Source organism: Lissotriton helveticus, chromosome 9 (assembly GCF_964261635.1).
Source record: "Lissotriton helveticus chromosome 9, aLisHel1.1, whole genome shotgun sequence".
Taxonomy (NCBI): Eukaryota; Metazoa; Chordata; class Amphibia; order Caudata; family Salamandridae; genus Lissotriton; species Lissotriton helveticus.
Genome location: NC_136070.1, coordinates 971,689,872 through 971,711,510, shown reverse-complemented (window position 1 = coordinate 971,711,510; position 21,639 = coordinate 971,689,872). Strand labels below are relative to the sequence as shown.

The 21,639-nt window shown below is 41.4% G+C and overlaps 1 protein-coding gene across 2 annotated transcripts in view; it reads right to left on the bottom strand.

Moving 5' to 3' along the window:
* The window catches only part of SEMA3B (semaphorin 3B), a 540,590-nt gene that overhangs the window by 10,124 nt on the left and 508,827 nt on the right, over positions 1 to 21,639 (bottom strand). For both annotated transcript variants that reach the window (XM_078661260.1, XM_078661259.1), the window contains exons 11-17: positions 17,813 to 17,957; positions 14,492 to 14,711; positions 13,061 to 13,152; positions 10,709 to 10,750; positions 9,649 to 9,806; positions 5,199 to 5,254; positions 4,185 to 4,324 (exon numbers count right to left, since the gene is read on the bottom strand). In XM_078661260.1, coding sequence (XP_078517386.1) covers positions 4,185 to 4,324; positions 5,199 to 5,254; positions 9,649 to 9,806; positions 10,709 to 10,750; positions 13,061 to 13,152; positions 14,492 to 14,711; positions 17,813 to 17,957 — 853 coding nt within the window. The remainder of the gene's footprint in view (positions 1 to 4,184; positions 4,325 to 5,198; positions 5,255 to 9,648; positions 9,807 to 10,708; positions 10,751 to 13,060; positions 13,153 to 14,491; positions 14,712 to 17,812; positions 17,958 to 21,639) is intronic.

The following is a 21,639-nucleotide window of genomic DNA, read 5'->3' as shown; positions in this document are numbered from 1 at the left end:
AGGCAGGAGGAGGTGTCGCTCTGATCGTCCGGTCGGACCTCCACTTTCAAACCCTCTCCTCTCCGATCATTAAGGGAGCTGAGTGTTTTGTGATGCGATCTGCTTCTTTTCAGACTCCTATCACTTGTGCCCTTGTCTTCCGCCCACCTCACCATACTCCCTTTTTTGTGACAGAGTTTCAGGAACTACTTGCCACACTAGCGGTTAACAACTCTTCTGTGCTAGTTCTTGGCGATTTTAACTTCTGGCCATCTGACCCTGCGGAAGATGCCACATCTAGAGACTTCACAGACCTTCTTCACAGTTTAAATTTTACTCCACATGTGTCTGCCCCTACTCACATTAAGGGCCACATCTTAGACCAAATTTGGCCACTGAATGTCCCGGTCTCTCCCCCTTCCATCACACCCTGTCTTTGGTCAGACCACTTCTGGATCTCATTCTCCTTAGACTTCCCCCGGTCCAAACGCCCTACCCTCCCTAGGAATGTCTGGGGTCGCAACTGGAATAAGGTTGATATCCCTGCCCTCTGCCTTTCCCTCCAAGATTCCTACCCGGCTCTTGAGGAACTTTCTTCCTCTTCTCAGGCAGCCGCCATCAATGTCTGGCTATCCAGGTCATGCAGTCAAGTGGCTCCCTTGAAACGTATTGCAGTGAAACGTGTTCATAATGCCAACAAATGGTTCACTGACGAACTCAAGGGAAAGAAGTTAGCCGCCCGTCAGGCAGAACGCGCATGGAGGCGTACTTACTGCCCAATATTAAAAACCCACTATTCGTCCATGCTTAATGCATATAAAAGCGCAATTCTCCTAGCCAAGACTAATTATTATTCTGACAAAATACTCTCAGCTGAAAATCAGCCTAGAGAAATCTTCTCTACTGTCCATGAGCTGGCTTTGTCAGATAGAACTGTCAGATAAACCTTCCCCTTCACAAGCCCTCTGTGACTCCTTAAACAATTTTTTCGTTGAGAAAATTGCAGCTATCAAGGCCAACATACCCCCTCCTCCCCCTTCCCCTCCTGCTCCCGAACCCTCCCCTAATAGGTTTCACCTAGAACATATACCACCACTGACTAGTGAAACGCTATCTTCTCTGGCGGCCCGTGTCAAATCAGGCTCCCCCTCCGATGTTTGCCCAGCTCCCGTCCTGAAAGAAATTTTCCTAGCCTGTCCTACCCCTCCCTTGACATTCCTTAATGACTCCCTCAGGAACGGCACTGTCCCTGATCTTCACAAAACAGCTATAATTATTCCCCTATTACAAAAACCTGGTGCCGACCCCTCTTCCCTCGCTAATTACCACCCCATTTCCCTTCTCCCGTACCTGGGCAAAATCCTAGAATGTCACATCTCCTCTGTCCTCAGCTGTTTTGTGGAGGACAGTGGTTACTTGGCCCCCTGTCAGGCTGGATTTCGACCTCGCCATTCTACCGAGAGGGTCGTGGCTTCAGTCTTGGATAGCCTCAGGGAGGGGATGGACATGGGCCGCCCCCAGGCTTTGGTCCTCCTGGACTTGTCCGCTGCCTTTGACACGGTTGACCACTCCATTCTTCTCACTCGTGTCAGGGCAGCGGGCATTGGCGGCCCTCCTTTGGCCTGGCTTACCTCCTTCCTGAGGGACCGCACCCAGGCTGTTCATCTAGAGGGGTTTTCTGCTCCCCCACGTAAGGTGCAGTGTGGTGTCCCTCAAGGTTCCTCCCTTTCTCCCCTTTTATTCAACCTTTATATTTTCCCCCTTATCTCTGCTTTACAGGAACTGGAGGTCACTGTCTTTAATTATGCAGATGACCTCCAGTTGATCTTTAATCTTTCCCACTCTTCTGAATCTATTCACAATTTCCAATCAATTATGATTTTTATCAGGGACTGGATGAACTTCAACCACCTTAAACTCAACCCAGACAAAACTGAGTTGATTTTGACGGGTGGTACATCCAGTCCCTGGACCCCCACGTTCTGGCCCCCTTCACTTGGTCCCCCCCCTTCACCTTCCTACTCAGCTAAAACACTTGGGATCACGTTAAATCAAAATCTTACCTTGCACTCCCAGATTAGTATGGTGGTATCTTCTTGCTTTTTCACTCTCCGCACTATCCGAAAAATGTCCAGATTCTTTTCTCCCTCTGCTCTCAAGCTCATCATGATGGCAATGGTATTATCATGGCTGGACTATGTTAATATCCTGTATATTGGCGCTCCGGCCTACGCCCTTAGACGCCTACAATTGGTTCAGAACCAAGCGGCCCGTCTCATCTATGGTCTCCCTAAACTACATCATGCCACCCCTGTATTGAAGAACTTACATTGGCTGCCATTAGGGAGCGGGCCCTCTTTAAACTTGGCTGCACCGCGTTTCAGCCTTGCCTCGGAGAAACACGGTTTCGCGAGATGTCTACACGAGGAATATTTCTAATTTAGAAGGTTGTTGCAGTGACATTTAAGAAACATCAATATTGTTGGACATAAGGAGTGACTATGACTCATTAAAATAATTTGATTAAAGCGTCTCTTAAAGTATTAAGAAGAGTGTCACCCACTACATTACCAGCAATGAGAAGATAGACTACGACTCATTATAACAACCTACAAATGATTTCCTGACGCACCTCTATTTTGAGCAGGAAAAAGAATTCCCTGTTGGCGAAACTCGTGCCTCTGCATAACTCTAGTACCATAGGTTAAGTCGTGGGAATATTAGTGGACACATGTAATATAGAGGAAAAATCCCCTGGCTTTGGTTGTGTGAGAAATGCTTGTATCTATATAGGTCCTGAGGAAGGTGGTGCATAACCCACCGAAACGCGCGTCGACCTGGCGTGAAAGCTATCTTTACCAACTTGGTGGCCTTTCAATAGGCAAAAAAAGATTCTTCTTGCCCTTTGATACCATGAGTTATTTAGATACTGCATTGGTATGGTGTGATTGTAAATAGTGAGAATGCATGATGTGGTATGAGTAGATTTTACTGTTGTGTTTTTATAGCCTAGGGGCTATTTTTTGTAATATAACATTTTTTTGTAATTATTGGTATATGCTCCTGTGTACATCTATATATATATATATATTAAAAAAAGACAAAAAAAGACTCTGTAAGAAATGCATATAAAAGGCAAACAAATATGAACTCAAAGAATGAAAAATGAATTAGTAAAGAAATCAGGAATAAAAGATTAAAGAAATAATTTTCAGTGGTTATGATATTATTGTTGTGTCTGTAGAATATGTAATAAGCAAACTATGTGAATATTTCAAAGTATATAGGTCATGAGGGAACTCTTGTTATAATTGCACCGCGTTTCAGGCCCGAGCTGGAACTGCTCCAGCCTTTATAAACTCGGCAATCTCAAACTACATTCCGGCAAGGGAGCTCCGTTCTTCCACCCAGTTCCTTCTCTCAGTCCCTCGTTTTAGGAAGAAGAGGATGGGGGGGGGGGGGGAATTTGCTGTCCTTGGTCCTATTTTTTGGAATTCTCTCCCCTTCACCCTCAGATCCATTCTGTCTTACCCCGACTTTCGTAAGGCCCTAAAATCTTATCTTTTTCTGCAAGCCTTCTCAGCTTAAAGTTGTCCAACAGCCCCCACCCAGGTTCTAAACGTCCCCCAGCGCCAAGAAAGCGCTAGGTGTATGCGCGCTTAACAAATGTTTTTAAATTAAAAAAAAAAAAAACTGTGATAAACACTGATGTTTGTGAAAACACTGGAAATTAGCCATTTTAATTCTCAAAAAATAAACACAGAAAACAGGAGACTCTAGAAACCCTGTATGATAACCACTTTCTTTATAAATATACCATCATTCCTGATAACCACTGGTATTTGGTAGAACTTTCTTTGTGATACCCATGGTATTGGATAGACACCTGTTGTGACTTCTGATTTGCCTTTCTAAACTTAAACTTTAGTGGTTTTTCAGGTCAGTTTTCAGAATTTGGACATAAATTGGCCATGTGGCTATGGAATTAAACAACATGGGTATATATGTCACACTAGGTATCACACAACATGGGAAAGAGGCAAAATCAATTAATTGATCTAAATGCTATTTAATAGAAATATTAAATGTCCAGCGGTAGAGGAAATTACATTACATTGTGTTAATTGCTGCTAAAGTAATTTAAGCAGCCCTACTACCATTTCTTTGGGTTCCAATAAAGTGAAAAGAAGAAAAAAGCCTCTTACCTCCTTCCTAATGCTGTCTCGCGTCTTTTGATGAGTCCACGTCACCTGAGCTTGTAGGGATTTGGGTAGACACTCCAGAAAGGCGCTGCTCCCCTCTACACCATACAGCTTTTTTTCCTGCACACTGATACGGTGGTGATCTGCATGGAGCAACAATCATTATGGGTCAATGCCAAAATACAAAATAACAAATCCATTCATATAATTATATATTAGTGAGTGAGAAATAGCACCTCCCTAATTAGGATTACAACCGTGATCTTGTCTTGTAAGCAATTTTTGACAGTCGCGAACTTTGGCTTTTCTTAACCAGTGTATAGCAGACTCTTCAGAAATGTGTTTTGTTCTCTATGAATTCTGCAGCTATGTTTGGAACCTTGGACAAGCCACAAAGTTTTAAAAAGATAGACTGACAAAGATGGATAGAACAATATATTAGTAGAATAATGCCAGCCTAATGATGCATATCTACATATGTATACAGAAGAACAGGCATGCAGGCAGAGAGATCAGTAGGCATGCAGCTTATCTAGTAGGCAAAGTGATAGATAGCTAGACAGATAGATAGACAGAGAGACAGATAGACGGATAGATAGACAGGCAGACCGATTTAAATCAGTGTTTCCCAAACTGTGGGTCGTTCTAAAAAGTGCATTGTGGTTCTAAAAAGTTTGGGAAGCACTGTTCTAGATAGATGTTTGTAATACTGATGACAGTACTTATCTCTTGTACCAAATATATTTCATAAATGTTTGTGACTGTCCTAAACCACAATTTCTTGTGCGATCCTAATTTGCAAAGCATGAAAATTAAGTTCGCTCCTTCTTGCACATGTAATTCATTCCCAGACTAAATTTCTCAGATGATTTGGAGAGAAGTAAAGGAGCCATCAAGGGTAGAGAAAAAACATTTTGCTTTACCTAGTCCTGCGTCACTAACAATCATGAGCAATAGGTGTTCTAGAATGTTCCAAAAGGCACTTGCAAATTACCATTATGCATATCAAGTACTCACCTCCAGAGCACAGTGTGTTCGGGTCTCCATTCCGTACATCCTGCCGCCGAAACCTCCTGCCAAAACAGAGTGTAGACGCCATGCTTAATTCTACATACAGTTTCCTCATTGCTCACACTACGTTGAGTTGTACATGTAATTACCACAGTACAGTATACTGCACACTGCAGCCTACAGGCCACATTTCAGGTTCATATGATCATCTATTTAAAGTATGACTATCCAAGAGCAGGGAGAGAAAATACAGTTTCCCTGTTTCTAATTTTAACTCTTAATCAGCAAAATGGGATGTTAGCTTATCTATTTAAACAGATAAACACTGATAAACACAGAGGGCCTGATTCACAGAACTAAGACAAAATCCCAAACTTACTACCATTTTCGTATTCACATAAGGCACTTACTCATTTTGGTATTCACAGAAGACACTTACTCATTTCGGTATTCACAGAAGTTAGGAGTCCTAACTTTAGGACTCCTAAATGCCTTCTGTGAATACCGAAAGTCTTAAAATTAGGATTTTTCTCAGTTTATTAGTAGTAAAGTTGAGAAAAATCCTAATTTTAAGACTTTCGGTATTCACAGAAGGCAGTTAGGAGTCCTATAGTTAGGAGTCCTAACTATACTACTACTAAATTGAGAAAAATCCTAATTTTAAGACTTTCGGTATTCACAGAAGGCATTTAGGAGTCCTAAAGTTAGGAGTCCTAACTTTACTGCTACTAAATTGATAAAAATCCTAACTCTAAGACTTTCGGTATTCACAGAAGGCATTTTAGGACTCCTAACTTCTGATAATACCGAGACGAGTAAGTGCCTTCTGTGAATACCAAAATGATAGTAAGTTTAGGATTTTGTCTTAAGTTAGTTCTGTGAATCGGCTACCACTGTCATGTATTCCGCATTTGGAGCAGGGAGACAAGCCAATTTTTTTCTTGAGTAAGAGTGTCTTACTGCTGGAATAAATGACATCTAAGCAAAGCGTAAGACACAACTACTTACTGAAAATGTTTTGTGACTGAAGCCCACAGGAAGAGATGCTACACTAAAATATCACCAAAATAAAAGTGTGGTACAGAATTTAACATTTTTGATTATTAACTGAAGGGCTCAACACAGTGTGGCTTGGGTGTTGAAGACAACAACAATGAATAATTATCAACAATAGTCTGTTGCCATTTTGATGTCATTAAAACATTTTTATTCCTTTTATTTGTCACATTCTTATTTGATTGGCCACAGAGATGCAGGGGTTACAAGCATGTTTTTAACTATGAACTAATATTGCCTCAAGTCAGTGTTTATAATTGTCAATTGAAAACATCTCAAGCATTAGTCTTTCATGGTGTGCTGATAAATATCTCTTTGTGTGCGGTGAAAGTATGGTACAAAACGTTCCACGTATTCCACGCTAATGCCAATATTACGTGCTGCCAAATAGCCCAATGAACTGTGTGATACATTCACCCAGTTGTTGCTTCTACAGCAACAGCACTTTGCAGTCTGGGGCTAAACATTTTGTGTTGGTGTTATATCTGCCAATGCGGCCACTTAGCAGCCATTGGTATTCACAGAACAGCAGCACCTTCATATAGCTTGCAAAAAGTGTAGCTAGCCTGTGGAGAGCATTTACAAAGACTTATGATTCAGGTGTTCAAGAAAACAGGGGTATGACCAATCTAGTACGTCTCGGAAAGTCAATAATTCTACAAGGTAGTGTGGGCAGGGGTGACCAATACAATTTGCACATAGCGGGTGAAAAAATGTATCAAGATAAGAATGGTTTGAGTAACTAACCGTACTCTAAAGTAATAGACAATAGATCTCTAAAAGCCGACCAGAAAGTGCACCTAGGAATGTAGGTGCAAAAAGTAGCTTGTAAATACATGGGCCCATTTTTATGAATCACTTTATGGACTAGGCATAAGGATTTGAAGGTGGTTCATTTTCTGAAGGGTAACCAGTGAAGGTTTTTAAGCTCATTAGTGATGGAAGCAGATGGGGAGATTTAGAACTAATTTGGCTGTTGAATTTTGCACCACCTAGAGCTGGCGGACAGATTAAATATTCAGGAGCACCAAATGGTACAAACAAAGAGATGCCTTGAAGAGATTAGGGCATTGACAACTATGCTACAGGATGCTTTTGTTAGCAGAGGGGGAACATTCCTAGGCATTTTGAGCAGACAAAAAAGGTGGCCGATTCCTGATCGATTTGTTTAGAAAAGAGGAGGTGATGGTTAAGGAAGAAGCTGAGATATATTTTTTACATACTCCAATGGAAGAGGTCCAGTTCTTGGGACTACCAATAGGAAAACCAGCTGACGAGTATTTTAAAAATGAAATGAAAATCTACATTAATGGTTGGACTGCGTAGGACATAACGTTCATACCAAAGAACTGAACAATAGGGAACAAAAGCTTAGCACAACTGCTGAATAATATAGGGCCTGATGAAGGGCCCTTACATACTGCATGCAGGAGCAGAGAGCCATTTAACTGGCTTCTTATGGATGTCTACGTTGAAACGACTCAGAATCAGAGTGGTATAAAAGACTGTATTGAATATGGCCGAAAGACCCAATAGAACAAAGGTTGCACAGTTTCTGTACCAAACAGCATCCGAAGATCATCCTTGACAGAGAGTAAGGCAGCGTCTGTACTGCATGTCTCCCAGAAGCTGAACTGAGCAATCTCAAAGAGGCCACTGATTTCCCAAAAACGTGAAAGCTATTTATTTACTGCTTTCACTAAAACTTTAGTTGGTAAGGGCAAAAGAAAGATAGGCAGGAAAATATTGAGGGAACTGGGATCCACCGGGGGTTTTTGCGAGCAAAGGGATAACCTGTGCATCCTTCCACTAGGGTGGAATTATGCAGGTCCCTTAAGAAAGATTGTAGAGGCCTCTTAATGTAAGGCTGAAGATATCAGCCCTGAGAGAGAAAACATATTTTCTAAATGGCAAGGTATCCAAGAGCCTTTGCCCGTGAGCAGGCAGTGTGGCTCCATGTTTTCTCATTTCTGAAATTTGCTGGTTCTTCCAGTTCCATCAGGACATGCACAGAGCTATCTAGGGATTGGTTCCCTCATCTGAACCTCTATGGTGAGTATGACTCCGGGAAGCTTTGCAAAAAGGCCCTGAAGAGAGCGAACGGTGAGAGTCATTTTAGGCATGGCGGGCTGCCACCCCACCTATTCTTCTTTACATATTTTGGATATTAGGATTTTAGCACACCCAAAATTACAGGAGTGGTGGAGAGAGACATACTTGTATTGAAGCCAGCTGATACTATGAGGTTATTTCAACTGTGTGGAACAACTCATCGTGGTTGGGGCTGAGCAGTACAGAATATTTTACTGAACACACAGCTGAGATGGAGTATGCTGTTCTAGCACCACTGGGGAAAGCATGCTCAACAGCTACATGCCTTACCTGCACTTGTGTGACAATGCCTTGTTGTTCTGACTCAATGCAGTCACAGGACTCTTTGAACCCCTCCCTCCTCCAGCACAGAACCAGTAAACTCTGACTAGTGATTTGATTTTCACTACAAGAACCTCAAATTCCTTGGCCAGATACATCCTAAATTGGCAGCTGTTTCAGACTCGGAAGGTCAGTGGCCTGTTCTCAGACCTCTAAGCTCTGATGTCCTCCTCCAATATCTGATTATACCTAAAAGTCTGGAGATTTCTCCCTTCTTAAAAGCTGGAGTCATTATACCTATAGGCTAAGTTTAATTTCTCTTTCAGATGTTCTGCCCTGTGCTCATACTAAGTTCATGTGTGTCTCGCGAGTCCTTATTCTGTTGATTTCCAGAAAGCTGCAAAGTAAATGGTCTAACTAGACGGTAACAAGAGCTCCTGAGAGAATCTAGTATGTGGTTTTCCTTCTGTAGACATATCAGCCATAAATAGATATCACATATTGTAATGGTGGTTCTTTCATTTTTATCATTCATGTCTCTGACTTGCTGACCAGTGCTACCAGTAACTGGTTGCTGTTCCTGTTCCCCTTTTCCCTGAAGAATTTCTCTGCCCTGGCTTAGTTAGTAGAGAACAAAGGCTCAGTGGCATGAGGAATGGCAATTTCCCAGTCCTTGATTTGCATTGTGGTGGATAACAGACAGACAAGTTGTCAACTGGCTTTAGGAACTGATGCTTTCCAGGATTTGCTACATTCTTCAGTCTTCTCTGTCAGTTGACATATAGAGATTGGCTTGCCCATAGACACGCAACCAACTGTTCTGCATAGGTGGGTTGTTTTTAAAGGTAAATACCAAAGGTGTCACTGCCTGTTTAATGTATATTCTGTTACATGCATAGAAAAGTTGAGATTGTTAGTCAAGGTACCAGTTCATTAATTTGAGCTGCCTTTAAGTTTCCCATCCTGCCATACAAGCTCACAGGCTGGAACAGTGTCCCTTTAAATAATAACTTCCACTGACACAAACCTTTTAGTGTTGGGAAGATAACGGGTGCAGGTGTTGCCATCCCAAGCGCAGTAGGGATCTCTTGCTAAGCAGCATTCGGCACAGGCTCTGCCATAGACACTGCACCGGTGCAGGGGTATCTGTGCAATTGATGTCTTGGATCCAATGTACAGTTGTTGCTGTGGGAAAAAAGTAAAGGCAAATGACTACTACCAGCAGTCTTAACACATTCATTAACTACAGCCTGAAGTAGCCGTGTAATGCATCCACACAGTAAACCTCAAAGTAGCACTGGCTACTTGAACTTTTCTGCAAAGGGTTAGTAAAGCATCTCAGTTTCCCAAATGTTCTAAAAATAAGCTGCTGAACTCAATTAACCTTCAATAAGCCTGGAGTCAATGTATACATGCAAAATATTGCTTTTTTACTCAACTGTGGACATGGAGCGAATATGGAAAGGCTTTAATGTATTTTAGAAGTGGTATTTTGGTGGGGGCTCTACTCTTTATCACCAGGGACAAGGCTACGAAAGGAGGCACAATATTGTATGCAAAGTTGCATGAGTTGTATGCAATCATTTATCTCCCCACCAACTCACCAAAAGAAGATTTCATAGTCCTCATATCTACCTATAAAGATATCCTGTGGAAAAGAAAATGTGTATTGCCCCAAACTACACATTTTCCTAAAAAGAAAAAGAATTTTCAAAGTGGGTTGTAAACTAACCCACCAAATCAAGATTCCTATCTGGCCTCAAGAATCCCTGTAGGACAGCACCGAGCTTTGAGGTTCACTTAGAAAACCACAACAGAGAAAACTAGACTAACACATCATGTTATTGACTTCGGGTTCAGGAGTACCTGGACAAGGGTATTGGCTCCCTACAGGCAATGCAATTTGTCCTGGCCCGAGTCGCTTCATTCGTTCACTTGAAGCATCAATAGTTCACACGTAGAAAAAGTCTCAGGTGGTACATCATAAAATGAATAGCATGGTGGATGTTGAAGATTTATCCTCACTCTGTCAGAGTAGTATTCCATCATGCACTTCCCTCTACTTGACCAATCAGGAAGATACTTACTCGCTTTGAAGACAGCTGCAAGTTGGTGATGGAAGACGAGTCCTGAAGAAAGAAAAAAAGAAATGGAACATCTGTCCTTCAATTTTCAGTGCAACGGGCAGATTCAGTCACTGTCTGTCATTAGAGTGTCCTAGTGGTGGGTGTACCAGGAAATTTGCTGGTGAGGTGGAGGAATCAATAATACACTTTCAGTAGGTAAAACTTGAATTAGTACCTACTTCTCGGTACAAAGTCCCAACGATTAATAAAAGAATCTTTTTTACATACCACCTCTAAATCCAACTGAGACAATTTTTCTTATATAATTTCTTTACTTCATTATCTTTTTTACTTCATTGTCTTTTTGAACAACGTATATCATACAAATCACAAAATAACAACATAAATGACTGGATAAATCATTAATTCCTACCCATTCTTATAACAATTCGATGCTACATAATGGTGGGTGTAAGCACAGGATCCTTACTTTAGAGAAGCGACAAGGATAAAAGATGCTAAAAAGAAGGATATTTACTTGTCATATGATATATAGTCCCCTGAGCAAACAAAAAAACAGTTCACTCAATTTGGTCATGTGTCTCTTCTGAGGCAGAGGGTTACACAATGGTTCTGACTCAGCTGAGGCAGAAAATGAAACAAGTGCACAATATACAGGTAAAACAGGAGCGACGCAAGCACTTTTCTTAACCCCAATCCTGATTGCACACCACGTTTAGAGGGTCCCTTCTTGATTATAACCATATTTCACACGTATTTCAAAATACGGGCGTTTTATAGATTTGAACAAACTTTCATGCAACACCTAATGCGATCCTGCCCAATTATTTAAATGATTCAAAAAGAAGCTAATAAAATACTTTCCCTGAGAGTTAGTCGGAGCACCTATATAGTAGTTTGTCAAACCATTTTTATAAATAAGGATATCAGAATAGTTCCCTTCCAAGAAACTGGGACTGCACAGAGTTTTTCAAAACAAAAGGAATTCCTATTGTGACCTGCTACCCGAAATTAAATGGTCTTACCTGCTAGATCAGTTTCCTGATATCAGTAACATTAATTGCGTTCTTTAGTGGTTCTTAACCTTTTGACTTAATCATTACTGGAACCAAGGGGCCCCCACTGAATCATTACTGGTAGCTGGGGACCCAGGCCAAAGCATTTTTGATGATCTGAACCAAATAACAGTACACAAAATATACAGAAACAAACATTCATCACACAAATGATTAAGGGCCATATGTATCATTCAAAATTGCGATCACAAACGCTGAAATTCGCAGAATGTTGGTGTTTGTGATCACAATTGGGCTTAGTGGTATGTATTAATGAAAAACTGCCTCGCAAAATAAGGAATCGCAAAATTTGTGATTCCCTACTTTGCAATTGCATTTAAGGAATCGCAAATTGCGATTCCTTAAATCAAATGTAAGAAGCACAGAAAAAGTGCAATTTGGCGCACATGCATGCCCTTAGAGCATGTATGTGTGCCACATGTGCACCCATGCTTATTTCAGGGGTGCAACAGGGTCGCCTTTTGACACCCTTGCAACCTTAAAATTACATTCTCAATTTGCGATTCTCTAATTGCTAATCGCAAATTGAGAATGTCTTCCCATTCCTTCCTCTGGGTCTGGGTCTCTAGGTCCGTAGGAATGAATGGGGAGTGTTTCCATAATTGAAAATCGCACTTTTTGATTCACAATTAAGAAATATGTAGGTTTCGCAAATCTTTTTGCAAATCCTCCATACATCTCGTTTTGCGATTCTCAAATAGCGATTCTCTAAATTTCGCTATTTGAGAATCGCTAAACCAAACTTTCATACTTATGCCCTTAAATATTTTACTTAATTCACTAACAAACAGAAAACATTTCAAAATTTAAGGTTGGAGCTTTACTAAATTCAATTGATGCCACTCATCAACCATTGTGTTTGCACTTGCACTGCTCCCACAAACCAATTTGAGGATATTGACTTAATTTGTAGCCTCCAATTTCAGATTCTTTCACATTACTGAACATTTTCAAATGTTCATTGTACATTTTGCTTCTTCATTTACATACAGCTTATTTTACTGTTAATATTATTTAATTTTCCTCTGGGGTCTCGGGATCACAGTTTAAGAACCAGTGTCGTGCTGCACAGCTAGGTTTGGTGCGATTAGTACATGAGTGACTGAAGAGATTGTGTTTGCAAATATTCAGGAGGGGCGGACGTCGACAGCAGTAGTCCTTGCAGAAGTTCACACGGTGCCCGAAAGAGTCCAACAGGAATGGCTTTATGAGTAACTTAATTTATCTGGAGAGATATGTTGCATCATCCTCCACAGTCGTATGGTGGATAACTCACCTTTAAGACCTGCAGCTCCTCCAGAAGAAGCTCCTCCATGTTCTGCCAGCTTTCTTTGGGCACCGATATCACCTTGAGCACTGTCCCAATGTCTGTGTTAGAGAAAAATAGAACGAAAAATAGAATACTAAAAATACGCGCATTGCAGTATGGGTAGGGGCACTTTGGGAATTAGGGCAGAATTATGTTAAAAAGGCATCAGAGCTTCACAACAATCACTTGGTCAGATAGTAAAGGGTGGGTTTTTACTGAGGTGTAGGAGACATGTACTGTGCTGACCAATGCCGGATCCACTGAGTTTAAGAGGATAGGAACTTCCAAATGAGTGAGGTTTAATGTGTGAGGCTGCCAATGAGTAATGTGGTAATGGAGTGAGACACCATTGACATCTGTGTTGTCAGGATGCAATGAGATGCCACTGAAGAATACAAAATCAGTGAAGTGGAGATGGAGCAAGACAACACTGAAAATCTTGATATTACAGATGGAGGGGTGGGGGGGAGGTGAGTGAACCCTACTGAAGTGCATATTGTCACTGGGGTATGGATGAGTGCGACATTTGTGAAGAATATGATGTTAATCATATTGGTAAGGAGAGAGACACTATTGCAATGTATGAAGTCATAACAGGACCTGTAATGTGAGGAATGATAGCAATGTGAAATGTGTAATAATAGTGACCTAGCGGAATAATATTGGCAGAGCGACGTAAGGAGTGATTAGACCAGCATTGGTGGTTAAAACAAAAAGCTAGCAGAGGAATAGTGAAACCAGTATTGCGAGAAATGTGACCAGTGATTAAGGGAAATATTAGGTAGGTAAGTAAGTAAAAGTCTTGTAAAGCGCACAAATGCCGAGGCGTCTTGGCACTAGCATTCCATGAGTAAGCCAAACTGTCTACTTGGTGTGTGTGAAGAATAATGAGAAAAGAGATGTAGGGAATGATGGGACAAGCGTTGTGGACACGGCAAAATCATAATTATGGGGTAGAAAGAGATATGATGTAGGGCATGATGTTGGCAATGTGGGAAACAGTGAGACAGATTTTTGGGGAATGCTAGACCAGTGACATTTGGGACGGTGGAACCAGTGATGTGGGGTATATGCAATCAACAAGATGAAGAATGGATATACATTCAGGTGTGTTAAGTGATCACAGATGCAGGAAATGTTGAGACGAAATATGTTGGTATTGAGGGCCAAGTGGTGGAGGAATTGTGTTCCCAGTAATGTGAGGTCATGTTAATGACAATGTCGGGAATGATGAGTTTAATTATATAGGGCCTGGACACAGTGATGCTGGGAATGTTGAAACAAATTGCTAAAGACAGAACAAGTGAAGAGGTGAATGATGAGACCAGAGATGTGACAAATTATAACATCAAATTAATGAACATCCTTCAGGGTGTCTGCGGCCTACACCCTTCTTACCAGTGCCTATGAAGAGGACGTCGTACTGCCCATCCGCGGCGGTCACTCTATCTACTACAATCTGCGTGAAGGTGTAATTGACGTTAGTCTTTAGGAAGATGGGGCGGTGGTTAGAGGACACCACAGGGTTGTACATGAGTGGGTGGTTACGAGCAAACTGGATGACCTCATCTGGAAAGTTTTTAGTAGACTCAAAGCTGCCAAAGGTTTTGCTGGGGCACTGCATAAAAGAAAGTGAGATGTTTCATTGACATTCACAATAATGAACACATTACATTAATCAGCTGCCTCAATGCAGCTATAGAACAAAATCATGCTCCAGCCATCAGCAATCAAATTACTGTGACAAATGTCATGTATATTTGCAAAAAGACAAAAAAGATGGAATTTGATCTGAGAGAAAGGGTACATAATCAAGAAATGGTGAGAAGGGTGTGCTCTAGCCTTCTTGAGAGATGTGTTAAGATTGCACCTACTTATGGTAGAGTGTTCTGCTGCCTATGATCTGAATCTGCTACATCTTTAAAGCTAAGGAATCTATTGAATATTTGTTTTTTTGGTCCTGTGAGAACTGTGAATCTGAAGGGTAGCTATCCTGTCTGAACTTCCAAAATGTACAAGGCTCGGAGATAGCACTCATGAATGGGGTCTGAACCAGCAAATCTGTATTGCTGAGGCATAGCTTTACTTCTTTCGTCTACCTCTTCAAGACTGGTCACTCCAAATGATAGATCTCATGTCTGGGGGTCAATCAACGCTTGTAAGAATTTTTACCATGAGGAATAATTTGACTGTCTAGAGACTGATCCTGCAAGATCTGTAAACCTGAGGAATAGGACTACTGTTTTGAATATCGTCCATGTTGGTCAGATGCTGCTTTAGCTCCTATAGCACTGTGCGCTAGGGATAGCTGGATATTCCCATATCTGTTAGAGTGACTGAGGCATTTTTTTGCTATCTCCTTAATTCACTATAAGTGGCATGTTTATGCCTAGACTTGGATCCTGATTTGGCTGTTCCTCTGGACCTTGAGCTGGACCTCTCCAATGAGGTCCTTGTTTTCCTCTTCAAAGTAAAATTCGACAGGCAGCTTGGGCAGGGAAAGTACACATTTGCACATGGTTGATCAATGCCTGTAATATCAGAGGCTGAAAAATATTAAAATGGAATTGTTCTCGTAGGAAATAAAATGCTAATGTTTCATTCAAGTATTTGCATCCATCACATTCTGCTATTCGATTGAACCCACGTGCAAATCGTGAGTCAGATCTTGCAGAATGTGTAAACCTGAGTGGAAGCTCTGCTGTCGGATCTAAAAAAACAGTGAACATGAGGGATAGCTGTGCTGTTTGGTATTTGATGTTGTAAGATGTTTAACTCAAAAGTCTGGCTCTGCTCTCTGGGGTTCTAAGCTTGTACGGTATGTATGTCTACAAGATAGTTGTGCTGTCTGGGGTGTGACTCTGCAAAATCTGATTAGTAAATGTGAGAAGTAATGCCGTTGTTTTAGTGTGAGCCTTCATGATCTGTGGGCGTTATTTGACGTTTTCCTATGTTATACTCTAGCATTTTAGCCTAGCACTTGCCTTCCAAGACAATTTGTTTGCACTGAACAGATATAAATTCAGATGCAAAAGCTAATGTATTAAAAAACGAATCAGGTCAGAAAAACAGAACCAAAAATATACAACAACAGTTATATTTCTTTTTTAATATGTAAGCTACAAAAGGTCTATGGCTGCCAAACTCCAGAGATCAATGAGGCAGTAGCCATGCTTCAGAACTTTAGAGAAAGAACAGGGAACACTCTGCAACCTCGATTGGAGATATCAAATTCGGAGAGGGCCTAAACATTTGGGTGCACATGTCTCAATTGGATTAAACTTGAAATTTCCAAATTATAAACAGTTCTAGCCTGAGCTACAAATAGGCCAATAGCCTTCTGACAAAGGTCTGAGTATCACAAGGGATCCTGATCTCCACAGAAGGTTCAACCCTCATTCATGTAGCTGTTAAGTTGAAGTAGATGGCCTGCATCCAACCATGCAAAGATAGTTGACTTTTCCAAAGACTGGCTGGCCTAGCAGCGGAATTGACCAGTTCATTGCAAACTGTGGGCATGTATGTGTGCCACATGACACTTTGAAAAAAGCAAAAAAAGTTTTTTTTTTAAAGGAAATCGCAAATTAACAGCAACTTGAAGTTGGTGGTAATTTGCGATTCCTTAAGGCAATGTCGCAATTTGCTATGCTTACTAGCATAGCATTCAGGGAATCGCACATTGCGATTCTGTAAATGCTTGCGCAAAATAAGGAATCGCAATTTTTGTGATTCTTTATTTTGTGAGTAGGTATTTGCCTACCTACATAGCACACAGCTAAATTGCAATCACAAATGCTGAAATTCTGCTAATTTCAGCCTTTGCGAACACAAGTTAGCTTGATACATATGGCCCCAGGAGACAGAGGGATCAGAAAATGTTTTTATATTCATAAATTTTATTATATCTAGGATGTCTGTTTATTATGCCAAAGTTAAAGTTTGATTTAGTGAGGGCAAACAAGTCACTGATACACCCTCAAAAGAGGAAGTCTGTTCAAGGGCACATCTAAAAAGTAAGACTGTTTTTGTAAATAACCTCAAGTCCTTTTTCAATTCGTTCTGATTGGGGTTTACTAATGATTTACTAATGCTTGAATAATTGGGACAGGCACAGAAATTAAGAGGATGCTATCACCCTTCACCTGTTCTACGCCAAACAACACATATAATATCACCATTGTGTAGAAGCTGAAAGATTTAGGGCTTGTTTGTATAGTAAGACACGAGACAGATGGTCAGTTCACTCTGAGCCTGCACCAGTCAGTTTAATATTAGATAGTTTGTGCAAGGATGGTGGTGCAAAGAGCTGGGAACATGACTTTCATATGTCCCCACAAATTTGGAAAACCAAAAACACGAGGTACAGGATGGCTCAGCACACTTGTTTGTATAGTAAGTGGAAATTAATAAGCACCAGGTTGTGGAAGTGAGTGTCACCGGTTTTTTTATGGGGGGATTGAGTTGCAGTGGGCTTTGTGTCTTCAAGATCTCTGTATCTTGGGGTATACGCCTCAGCTATATGCTTCTTGGGAGAACTGTGTAGTACCGTCTCCTGGCAATTGCCTGGATCCATAACCTACTTATAATGTTTTTACTTGACTCTCATTAAGTGGCATTACGAAGAAAGGTAGAGGAAAGCGGTCAAGGAACTTTAGATGAAATGTACAACAATGTGTTTTTAAACAGACCACACTGACTCACAGTGAGGCAATCTCTTACCATCCCTGGCCGTGGATATGGCACTCGCCCTTGGTAGGACACCCACTGGTAGTTGGGTCCCTCCTTGTGTGCAAATGGACCCAGGAAGGCTCTTCTGATGTCATTCATGGTGTAAAGGCAGACAGCTGAGCCTTTAAAAACAGAGCTGGAAGAGATTAGAAGAGCACCAACATGTAATTCAATAATTGCAGGAAAGTAGGGCCACAATACAGGAGGAGACCAGGATATCATACAGAAGGTCTGAAATCCCATGGGGGTTTTCTAAATCCTACTGACAAGGTTTCTTCATGTTACACATCATTCTGTGGGTGGTCTCAATATAACAGAGCAAAGTTTTGAAATGGGTTAATGCCTGTGGCCTACCAAGCTCTATGTTTCAAAACTTAGACAAAGCATTTTCAAGGTACATTTGTTTGCCATGTTGTACTTGGGGTCTGCTTCGGTCCATGTACCCGGTGTTGGTGCTCTCACTGTTAGCAGATGATAGCTGGGAAGGGCACATGATGAAACTGACAGGCCTTGACAGGCCATTTGCAGCAGTAACAGAGCCCATAGTCTAGTAAAGGACCACAAAGATGCTGGAACTGGCAGGCGTGCTGGATTGTGCGCAGGGAGGGACACTGGAAAAGCGTACATGATGTGAGGAAGGGGAGCACATGAAGGTGTCCAGTGAGACAGGGAGATGGCAGGAGGAGACGTGTTGGCCGGGTTAAGCCAGTCATGGGGGCGGAGTGGGAAAAAAACACATGTGCGCACTGGGGACCTATGCAAGGGGTAACCCTTACATGACAAACAGGAGTGTGTGCTGCTGATGCCTTTGTAATAAAGCACACTATAGAGTGGGATAAGAAGTCTTGGTATAGTAACATAATGTAGGGTACCATATTAGGCTCAAGAATGCTCTAATACATCTTGGTAATATAGTAGGCTAAATATGCTGTACAAAGTGGTGGTAGTGTAGCAGAACACAGAATGCTATAATTTATCTTAGGAATAAAGAAGGCTAAAGATGCAATATAAATGGAAGAATACTTATTCCAATAATGCATGTATTTCTGTTTGCTGAAGCACAGCCATCGCTTCAGCCAAGTGGAGGAAGTGATAAGGACTTTGGTTGTGAAACTATATATATATATATATATATATATATATATATATATATATATATATATATATATTTTCACCATACCAAACTTTCCATCAAAAGAAGGCGCTGACTCCGTGTATCAAAATTCAAGCGTTTTATTCTCAGTTACAGCTTCTGCTCAGACGCGTTTCGGCGGCTCACTCCCGCCTTGCTCATTAACATCTGACCATCTCACAGTGCACTTATATATACATACAGCGTTTGGAGCACAGACGTCACACACATAATTAGCATTGCTTGTTGCTAAGGTGATTCAATTACATCCTGGCTAGTGACGTCACAGTTATCTACAATAGGCACATTAACTGCATGGCCGTAGTGTATTCATACAGTTTAACCACTTGTGCGATATTTAAACATTACGTCATGTCTAAAATAGTATCACATCTTACATTGTCAGTTTTGCCCTTGGACGAGTGAAAATACTGATCGTACACTGAGGCTATTTCTACAGGTTCATGTAAACAATTCTCCGTCCTAATTGTGTCATCCACATTACGCCCTCCCATGTCCGCCCTCGTTAAACTTTAATGGATTCTGATACGTCGGCTTCAGTAAACTGGGAGACGTGTGGGTCCCTGATTGGCTAAGGGCTATTGTTGTGCGTATAACCTTAGCAACCATGCCGACAACTCTGGTTTGATTCCTAATGCGCGGAGACAGTATGCTCGAGAGTTGTGTCGGTCTAAGGCGCGGTTTCTAATTGCGGCATAATATATATATATTGTTGATACCAAATTGCCTTAAGCATTGAGAAGGCACACGTCACCTCCCGCCTTCCAGGCTGATGTGCTACTTGCATCCATCTTCCCCGGCATTATATTTTCTTTCGCCGACGCGTTTCGGGGCCAAGCCCCTTCATCTTGGGCGTGAACAAGGACGAGCTTACACCCTGCATTAGTTGTTGCGTTTTTATTTCACCTCAACCCCGCCTCCATTGTCACATGTTTGGTTGATTGTGCGGGGTGTTGTGGGGCATGTAGTCTACCATGCAGGAAATAAGTTCGTGATATTAAGTTCCATTAAAAAGTTGCATTGTTTCTCTAAGTGAGTTCCAGGTAGGATTGGTGCAAGCCCATTGTGCACCTAGGGACGTGACGCTGGTAGCAGTTCGGATAAGTTCCAAGCTTCAGCTCCGTGCAGTCGATGGAGGGCGTTTCCTTCTGCTGCCGGCGGTGCCCTTCTCCACGGCCAGGCCGCCGTGCGTTAATGTTGATACCAAATTGCCTTAAGCATTGAGAAGGCACACGTCACCTCCCGCCTTATATATATATATATATATATATATATCGGCAAACAAAAGAGGCGGCACAATCAGGAAATGTTTTAAGCCTTTTTAATCAAGACTTCACCCCACCAACGCGTTTCAGCCAACACTGGCCTTGCTCACGGTTGGTTAGTCCCTCCTCAGTGTTGTTATTTGTACTATCCCATATCTAGCCATTTATGAAGCATTGTGGGAATTGTAGTTACATTACTTTTTGTGAAAAAATGAAAAAAGAAGAAAGACAATGTGTGCTTTTAAATTACTGCATATATGTGACTAATAGTTCACTGTGGCTTCATAATAAAGTATAAACAATTTCTGGGTATAGTACCCAAATCTTTCATTAGTGTTCCTCATTGTTTCAGTCATGTTCCAAATTAAGGGTGTAGTACCCAATGTCATATTGAGCAACAGACACTAATGAATGGTTTTTCACCCTTTAAGGTTAAAAGTGTGCAGCACGCAAATTTATTTAAATCATGGAAGCTCGTGTAGCTAAGAGAGCCTCCAAAGTGACAATGATGTTTAAGACGGGGGCTAAACCAGATGAAACTCCTGTGACCTCTGCGACACCCAAAGCATCAGATAACACTGTGAAGCAACAGCTGAATGCTCTGGAAAAGCTATATAAAAAAGAGATTAACAAAAGTTGGGAAGCCATTGCCCTGGAGAAATACTTGGAAGTAAAACGCATTCCTCGTGGCCTGAGAATCTTCACGATGCCCACGCATTCAAAGTGAAGAAGGAATTGATTGAAGAATGGATTGATAACAACACACAATGCTCGCTTAACATGATGCGCATTCTAGTGAAACATGCACGCATTGAGGTGGATGAGATTACACAAAAAATAAAAGAATTGGAAGACAAAATATCAAATGAGACCAATCAAGAAGAAGTCGCCAAACTACGCAAGGACATGGAAACAAGATTGGATTCCTATGAAAGTGAGATTGAGGAGCGAAAAGAGCGTAAATTCCAACGAGATGAGCAGGACTATATTCATGGCAGAATTCTTACATTTGCCAGAAAATATGACAATTTGAAAAAGAATTATCCTATGCAAAAATTAACATCAAGCGCAAGTGAATCAAGCATCAGTGATGATGGCTCAACACGCAGCACTTACCAGACAAAAAACTGGTCTGTTTTAGAGGAGGTCGAACTGGTCAACTTGGAAAAGAGCATTTCGAGAGGCGGAGGAAGGGGAAGGGGAAGGCGACCATACCCCAACCAAAGATACAGAGGAAGAGGCAGGGGGTTGCAAAACCAGACAACCCCTGTACCAGCTACAGAAAAACCCGCAGGGCAAAACGAAGAAAAACGTCAGTACCCCCTCCACAATCGCAATCCGAAACAAACTTAATAGTGAATCTTTCAGATCATCAACTAACAGAAATTGAAAAATGTATT